General features: G+C 38.2%; 1 protein-coding gene across 1 annotated transcript; it reads right to left on the bottom strand.

The window, feature by feature from the left end:
* Positions 1-838: 838 nt before the first annotated feature.
* LOC121258206 (G-type lectin S-receptor-like serine/threonine-protein kinase B120) lies at positions 839-3,064 on the bottom strand. Its single transcript, XM_041159609.1, has 7 exons — positions 2,606-3,064; positions 2,383-2,490; positions 2,024-2,238; positions 1,702-1,912; positions 1,334-1,571; positions 1,083-1,230; positions 839-975 (listed from the first exon to the last, which is right to left on the bottom strand). Exons 1-7 carry the CDS (start codon positions 2,760-2,762, stop codon positions 865-867), a joined length of 1,188 nt encoding a protein of 395 aa, XP_041015543.1. The 5' UTR covers positions 2,763-3,064; the 3' UTR covers positions 839-864.
* Between the last annotated feature and the right edge of the window lie 5,882 nt (positions 3,065-8,946).

The raw sequence follows: 8,946 nt of genomic DNA, 5'->3' as shown, positions 1-8,946 counted from the left end.
AAAAAGAAAAAAACCGTAGAGGGACTTCAAGGTCTTGATCATGAGGCCACCGCTAGCTTGATATTAAGCTCTCTGCACCTTGAATGCTGGCGGGAGCTTGACTAAGCGCACGAGGAAAAGTAAATCTTACGAAGAAAGTTTGTTTGAACGCCACCTTAGATTCCGATTCGAAAAAGGCTGCTTTTGAAATTGCAGATTTGACTCATGGCCGGGCAACTCAAAAGACGCCCACAAACATCTCTCCATTTCCAAACTGCATGCCCAGCATGGCTCCAAGCTAGATCTCCTGATCCTTAGGGAATAGGCTGAATCCTTCAAGTTTAAGAATGATTTGGAACACTGAAAAAAGGAACTGTCTTCCTCAATGGTGCCCCTCTCTATCAATTTTCTACAATAATTTGACATGTCATCTTGATTCATTGGAATTCTCGAAATTTCAACAATGGCTACATTTGCCTTCTCAATCCTCCATCTTTTTTCTAAAGCAATATCCTCATTGGCTTAGCATCCAGTCCTTTTACTTAAATTTTGCCATCGATGACAGAAAACACACGTTGGGATTTATTAGGATAAGGGTCGTTAATCAGTTCATAAATTTTAAATAAAAACAATAGCTCTTGGAAAAAAACAGACAAAAAAACTCCGTTAAGCAAAAGAGTAGACTCATGATCTAGCTTCCAGCACTGAAATAGTTACACTATTTATTGAGCAATTTTCTGCATAATTAATTTTTGGATTCGAGTGCATTGAATTCTGACTTGTGGTAAAGGCAGGTTGCTTGGGTATAGGTAGAGGTGCATGTTCATTGCTCATCATTGAAACCACATCAAACATGGTAGGTCGATCAGATGGGGATTCTTCAACTCAAAGTAGCCCGATGTTAATTAATCTCACTATGGTAGACTCGGAAGAAGGACGTCCTATCATTGAATCCATCAACTCCAAACTTCGTTCATCTTTCCACAACTCCCAAGCCTATTTTCATTTCAAATCAAGGTAATTTTTGTTAAAATGTTAGTGCACTTTAGTCTATACTGAAATAAAAGACAAGAAGAACTTGAGAGGTTACAAAAGCCACACACATGGCTTAGAAGGTTGAGTGACTCTCTGTTATAGAAGCCTGTATTCTTCTCGCCACTCACAATCTCTAGTAGCAATACTCCAAAGCTAAACACATCAGACTTTATCGAGTATAGACCCTCCATAACATATTCGGGCGACATGTAGCCACTGCATTTCAAAATTTAGTACATAACTTTTTAAGTATCTTTGTCAATGAATTCCGCAAGCAATTCCACGTATCATATATATAACAAGTAGATAGCATACTCACTAAGTTCCAACAATCCTGTTTGTATTTGCTTGTGCATCGTTATCCCCAACTAGTCGAGCCATGCCAAAATCTGATATTTTCGGGTTCATTTCACCATCCAAGAGAATGTTATTGGGCTTCATATCTCTATGTATGATTCTTAACCTTGAATACTGATGAAGATAAAGCAGTCCTTGAGCAATCCCATTAATAATGTGTATGCGTGTCTTCCAATCTAGCATCGTTTTCTTGGTTGGATCTGTTTATATGGTGCAACAAAGCAAATTAGCTCTCAAGAACATGATATTACGTAGGCACATATGTTTGTGTATATACGTGTATATGTAATGAGATACATGAGCATCAAGATGACGAAACAAATGACACACCAAAAAGGTAGAAATCCAAACTTTTGTTCGGCATGTACTCGTATATTAGAATTTTTTCCTCTCCTTCCATACAGGAACCCAAGAGTCTGACAAGGTTTCTGTGCTGGAGCTTTGCGATTAGTGTTGTCTCATTCATGAATTCGTCAAGCCCTTGTGTAGATCTTTTTGAAAGAATTTTAACTGCAATTTCTTGCCCATTAAGTGACTTCCCCTGTGAAAGGGAACCACAAGGCCTTTAACTTTCTGCAAAGTTTATAATAGTTGATTGTCTCAATATTTTTAGAAGCGCATTCATTTAGGAGAATGAAACAGATATACATACCTTGTAAACAGGTCCAAACCCTCCTTCTCCAAGCTTATTCACATTTGAGAAATTATTGGTTGCAGCTGATACACTCTCATAACTAAATTGCGGTAACCCAACATCTTTCTTACCACTTTTCGTCGCATTATCTTTTGTGTTTGTTTTATCATTGATTGCAAGAAGTTCAGTACTAAAATCAAATAACAGTAGATCATAGCTTGAAACCACTTCTCCTGTTTGATATAGAATAAAGCAACTTTTGTCATTTTAATAGAAAATCCTGTACTTTCTCTAACAAAATCAATTAAAGGAGTTTGGAATATAATGGTGAGGCTTGTTGGAGTTCTCCCGAAAACTTGGTCAGATAAATTACTTACCTTTGCATTTGAGCTTTCCCTTGCTTGAGAAACCAACTGAGAGGCATAAGATTAGCACCATTACAAGGATCGGCAAGGCCACAATCACCCATACTTCCCATTTCTTGCCTGGTTATGATGATTAGAATGACTATAAATTAGCTCTAGAACTAGAACCGAATTACGTATCCATTAAGTAAGAAGATAATATAAACTTATGTGGACATCATCATATTGATCCTACCTTTGGTATTTTGAGGCTCTTCGGCAGAGAGTCTGAGATATATATCCTGTCCTGCCTCACCATTATATGAGGATCGCTGTAAGTTCGAAAGAGCTCCTTCCCATATCATACACCCGCTGCTGTTAAGAGCATAAGCCGTGCAAGAACAATTATTCATGCAAGTTAATTCACATGATCTCCTAGCACTCTGTGGCGAATATGTTTTCGAGTTAACAGGCAATATCGCGTTTGATATTTTCAGGAACCAATCTTTTTGGCCATTACGGTTTTCACATTGCAAAGGGTGTTTCCTCAGACAACCATTTGACCAATCGTTTAGTCTGGTCTCGGTATCTGAAAATGGTTCAAACCCTTTTGGACAACCACAAGGGGTAGATGAATTATTGTTATAAATACCGAATACACCACACAATGCATAGACATTTGATAGTGATCTCGGTCGAGCCCATAGTACAGTCCATGGGAGGCTCAGCGAATTAGACCCAATTTCCATGATCTGTCCGGTAGAAGTAATCGAAAGATGTGTAGCAAGAAAAGAGTACGAATGATCAGAATAAGTAAAGTAGGTTTCATTTTCATTTGACACCAAACTCATGTTAATGCTGGAGAACGAAGATGAATTGTTCCAGACTCCACTAGTCCAATAAACATTGGAGTTGTTCGACTCTAAAATAAATTGAATGACTCCATTTGGGTCTAGACCGAACGAGAACACACCCGGTGATGGATCTTCTGAATTTCTCCATGAAATAAGCTGCTTCGGTACTTTTCCTACCTTATCGATTCCAAGCTTTGCACCTGGCAGCCATGTATCAGTTGGATGATCGAAACTCTCCCAAAATATAGTAGAAAGGTTCGACCTATCTCTTAAAACAAAATTCCCATCACCAAGAAGTGCTGCTTCAGTTGAATTTGACGGGAGATGCCTCAAATTTGTGGACCACAGTGGTATCTCGGAGGAAGCTTGCAGAAGGACTAGATTGCCGTCATTCGAGATTTCGAGTCTCGCAGTATATGGGTTAGACATATGGTTTTCTCTATTTGCTACCCAAACAATCTTCTGGTCTTCTAACATTTTGTACCAAATCCCAGGTAGATTTTTGAAGAAGTGCCTCCTTTGAAATATCCGAGTTCAAATTTGTTATTATGAGATAATAGGCTGTCGTAATTATACGCTGAGAGTGACTCACCCATCGAAAGGGTATCATCCGCAACGGAGAAGCATTCTCTTTGGAGTAGAAGCAGAACCAAGATCAAGAGGAATGCCTCGTTTGTATCAATAGCCATGTCCTTCACAAAACCAGCAGCACCGCAAGTTGTAGGTACAACAACACGCCGGCCATAAGAATCAAATGATGATCGATTGATCATGAAACTTGAGATTATGAAACCCCGAGAAGTTTTTTTTGTATTAACATGCACCAACTGTTAGGACAAACCTCAAAAACCTCGTCGATGAGGTTAAACTCTGAAAAGTTTCTGGCATCACAGATAGTATCATCATCGTGATACAACCAAGAAATATATTACTTTATTATTATTAATTTTCTATAGATTGGTTTCTTTCTTAATTCAAGTTCTTTTTTCTTCATATAGTTGTTACGCTATGGTTTATGAACTTTCTGATTTTAATATATGGGATTCTTTTTTCTTTTTTCTTGATATATAAGACGGGAAAAGATTAGCTGTCATCGTCCATATATTCTTAATTTTTGCTATGAATATTCTTTTTTATGTTCTTCCTTGGATTATCTTTTCTCGGAACACGAGAGACCAACAAAAAAAGAAAGAAAAGAACTTCGCAAATTCTGCAGCAGATTGGCTAGCGGGATTGGGACGTAGGGGCTGCAACAAGGAGTTTTCGCAAGGAAATATTCCTGATCCACTTAGGGGCATATTGTGCACTAATCGTAGTGGGTTGCCGTATTTGAGAATTGTCTGAGTGTTGGTCATGGCTTCGGTTTCCTGTTATTTTTACACGGCTAAGCCTTGGTCTTGTTTTGTTTATTATGGTCTTTATTTCATTTTTATGGAGTAAGTTTGTAATGAGCATGGTTTATGTATAAGGTATTCTTCCGTTAAAAGTGAGGTTTTTTCTAATAAGACTGGAGGATATTAATTTTTTTTTTTTGATAAAAAAAAAACATTTAACCTTATTTTCAGATCTGACCAAGTTCCTTAGTCAAAGACAAGTTGGGGGTAGATCAGCTCGAGAACATTTGCAACCAAATGAGATTCACCCGTTCGATCCCTTTTAAATCTATTAGGTTCAAATTACAAGTGCGCGTGCAAATACACATACGTTCATATGTATACATTAAGTGCATATAAATTCTTTATTTCAATTGCAATTGTTAATGCCAAAAATTACACAATAGACTGGAAAGGAGAAAAAAATTATCCCGGTCCATGCATGAGACAATTCGAGCTTTAATACGATACTTTTCGCGTTCATCCATAAAGTAAATAGCAAATAATCGAATAAAAGTAAATAAAGAGAAACACATGGATTTAAGTGGTTCGGCATGATGTCTACGTCCACGGGTTGTTTGGAGGCGAAATTCACTATAATGGGTGTTTTCACAATCTCTTATGGCCTCATATCTCTCACAATACAATCGAAAAATTTAGTGAAGATCATTTGGCCGTGTAGTGGAGTTTCGTGTGAGGAGCTTCTGTAGAGAGCTTGTGTAGAGTTCATGTGATTTGTGGAGGATCCCCTCATATATATAGAGGTTCAACTTGCTTTGTGAAGTATTTTCCTAAGTTTGAGTCACTTTCCTTTTAGGTGTCTACATCCCTTTCCTTTTAGGAGTCTGTGTGTCTTTTCTCTTAGGAGTCTATGTCCACTTTCTTTTAAGAGTTTGAATCAACTTGTCCTATCTCTTATTATTTTATCTCCTAACTTGATTTTCGGTCTTATCTTTTTTTTTTTTTTTTATAATGGAAACAGACTCATTTCATTAATGAACCGAAGTTACAACTGTGACTTATCAATACATTGAAAAATCCAGACTATAAGCCAAACTACGCATCAGCTCTGGGGCTTCCCCACACACAAATTCCTTTGTGGTGGACATTGTCATAACTTTTTAACAAACTCTCTCCTAATAGAGAAAGCGCTCTGTAAACAGAACTTGAAGGCCTCTCTGTCCTCCTAGGAAGGAAAAGTACGGGACCTTGCTATGGACAATAAATCCAATAACCAATTTCTATTTTATTAAACACTAAAATAATAAAAAAATACAAATAAAACACATTAACAACTTACAACTACTAACTAACAACTAAACTACAGAACTACAGGCACCGGTGTGACTTCGACATCACGCCTACCGCAAGCATCGGCATCTCGAGCCCTGACGGCACGAGTACCTAGCTCACGCACGGACACAAACAGTCTCCACTACACAGGTAGCACTTACGCGCGAGCACTGGCCATACGGTATCACTAGCCGTAACATCGCCCACCACTCTCGAATAGCTCTCGCCCCAGATTGTGTCCGATCCAAAGGCTCAAGACCTCACTTGGGTCAACAAAAGAACAGAAGAACAAAAAAACAAACAGCAACAAAAACACTAAAATAGAACAACAAAGATACAGAAAAACAAAAACGGATGAAAGTGCACGATGCGTCAACACTAGTCACTCAGGGAGGAAAGTCGACGATCAATCTTGGAAGCTCCGGAGACAGGGAGTCTAGAGAAGCCGAGCGTGGTGTCAGTAGAGGGTTCCGCGATGGCGCGTGATGGGCACGCATCGATGAGATCTGCGGCTGGGCATCACCCCAGTGGGGCGCGTGTAGAAGGGCGACAGCTGGAAAAACCCAAACGATGATCATCCCTTATTTGACCTGAAAAATACAAAAACAAAATAAAAAAACACTACACAAGAAATAAAATGGACAGAGGAAAAAGGAGGGGAGGGAGAAAGAGGGGGGAGGAGCCGAAGCTCCCACCCCCTTTTGTTTGATCTGAAGTTTGAGAGAGTTTAGAGAGAAGGAAGATGATTTTTCGAGAGAGAGAGCCGGTTCAAGTTGTGGCATACATCAGTTGAGTTGTTCGGTCTTATCTCGAGACTAAGTTATAGGCTGTTGATTTGACCCCTAAGAAATTATTGCCGAATGTGCATGTTAAGGGATTAGCATCAAAGTTTTCCTTTGAATAGAGCGTCCATTTATTTTATGTTTACAAAATATATAAAAGACAACAGATTAACACTATAATATTTAATATTAAAATTTAATAAGAGAAAAGTATTACGTCTATATCTCGCATCTAATTAAAAATTTCTACATATATGTACAATTTTACGCATAATATTATGCATATTGAGTGTTAGTCCCATTTTATTATACGTACAATTTTATGCACAATATCACATAATGTGCTATATCTCACTTCTTTATGGCATTGCCATTTTAGAAATATTCATGCTATCACTACAACAAAAATTTGATTTTGGGATGATTTTTTTTGTGACGAAATAAAATCATCTCAAAAAAATGAGTTTTGGGGATAAAATTTGAATTTCTAAAAACTGACGAAAGTCGTCAACTATTCGAACATTCAATTTTTAGTTCTAATAGTATATGTAGGGACGAGAAATCTTGTCCCTAATAAAATATCCATTTGAACATTTACTAAACCTTTCGAATATAATAAAATAAACTTTCTAACGGATATTATATAGGATTGAACGAGAAATTGGCGGGTTAAGTGACTAAATTTAGCAGGAAATTGACTTACCGTTCTAATAACTTATAAAAATGTTTGGACGTCAAGGTTCATCTCTATTCAAATGCAAAATGAAGGGTTTGAATGAAAATTAAATGCAGAAATATTTGGTGGGAATGGAAAGATGTTCGAAGGCTGATACATTACGTTCGAATGGTAACAGAATTCTTACAACTTTTGATAGAAACACAATACCTTATTTAAGTATGGACAAATATTTAATTTATATAAAAATTAGTAGTTAAAGAATATATATATATATATTATGGAAGTCAATAATTAACTTAGAAAAAAAAAAAGAAGATTCAGAATTAATTTAATTTTACAAAACATAAAATATTGTCCATAGAAAAAATAAAAAAAATGCAAATAAAAGATACACACTACTACCTGCCCAAGTCTTTTACCACATCCTTGACTCCAGCTAGGCGTGCCTCTAGTTGTGTTAGCCAAGTACTGATCGTCACCTGAATTGCAGAGATGCTAGCAATTTCTATACGTAAGTCAGAGATGGAACTTCAGATCTCCATACGCACTGCATTAATCACCTCTAATGTCTGTGTGCGGATCTTTGCATGCACTATATATGAAATCTCCTCATGAATAGCAGTGCATGATGCTTCCTGCGTAGATGTCTCATCAGTCGATACGCCATGATCTCTTGGGAGTGCATCTCCTTGAGTCTCAACCGACTTTGTAACGGGAGCACAAAGACAAAATCTAGAGTGTCCCGTGCTGGGTGACAACGTCGAGGAGTTGATCGATCCAATCGATTTCCAAACACTCTCAGGAATATTTGGTAGGATCCCTGCAGCTAATAGAAATCGTGTGATCAGGATCCCAAATGACAATATATTCGTCATGATGTAGTGCGCCTCTGAATGAATCCTAGGGAATATATAACTCACTAGATCGATAGACACCCCATGAGTGATGCGTATCATAAACCTTGCCCAATCAATGCTAACCTCAATCTTGTGCTACCAAGGATCAATGTTGTTATGGATGATTATATTCAAAATCTAGAAGAAACCAGATAAATCGGCATGTTTGATGCTCTTTGTCCCATCTTAGGGAGTAGCATCTGGATCAACAACTAACTCCCGAACCTCATGATCAACGAGGCCATCGAGTCAATCTACATCAGTGCCCTCGTCCTCAGCCGTCTCCCCATCACCTGCATCTGTAGACTCCCTAGACACCACGTTCAGATATGCAGTTGGCAATCGAGGGATACCAATAAAATCGGCGAGTGTGTCCACTGAAAATGTAACTGAGGCTCCCCAGACCAAGATCGTGTATGCCTTGTCATCTCGACTGGCACCATCGAGTGCTCTATAAAATTTGGATACGGTGTCGATATAGGAAATATTGTCCCCGCCTTCGTCCTTCTGGTCGAAGATTGCTATCCAATCATGCTTGAGGAAGACAACTGCCAAGGAATAAGCCTCCCAAAAAAGATCCTGAAAGTCGGAGATCTTCACTTGACGCTCCAATAAAATAGTCCTCTCTCGAACTTCTTCGCTAGAGGGTTGCCCTGATCTACCATGCTTTCTTCCCCTATAAGCCATTATCAACCTGAAATTTAAAAACTATGCGCATGA

This window comes from Juglans microcarpa x Juglans regia, chromosome 3S (genome assembly GCF_004785595.1).
Source record: "Juglans microcarpa x Juglans regia isolate MS1-56 chromosome 3S, Jm3101_v1.0, whole genome shotgun sequence".
Taxonomy (NCBI): domain Eukaryota; kingdom Viridiplantae; phylum Streptophyta; class Magnoliopsida; order Fagales; family Juglandaceae; genus Juglans; species Juglans microcarpa x Juglans regia.
Note: the sequence above shows the minus strand (reverse complement) of the source record. Positions and strands in the feature narration are given on the sequence as shown.

Coding starts and splice junctions, on each gene's coding strand:
- LOC121258206 (XM_041159609.1), bottom strand. CDS start 2,762: ATGAATAATTGTTCTTGCACGGCTTATGCTCTTAACAGCAGCGGGTGT. Junction 2,491..2,605: donor AGAGCCTCAAAATACCAAAG/GTAGGATCAATA, acceptor CATCATAACCAG/GCAAGAAATGGGAAGTATGG. Junction 976..1,082: donor CACTCAACCTTCTAAGCCAT/GTGTGTGGCTTT, acceptor AAATGAAAATAG/GCTTGGGAGTTGTGGAAAGA.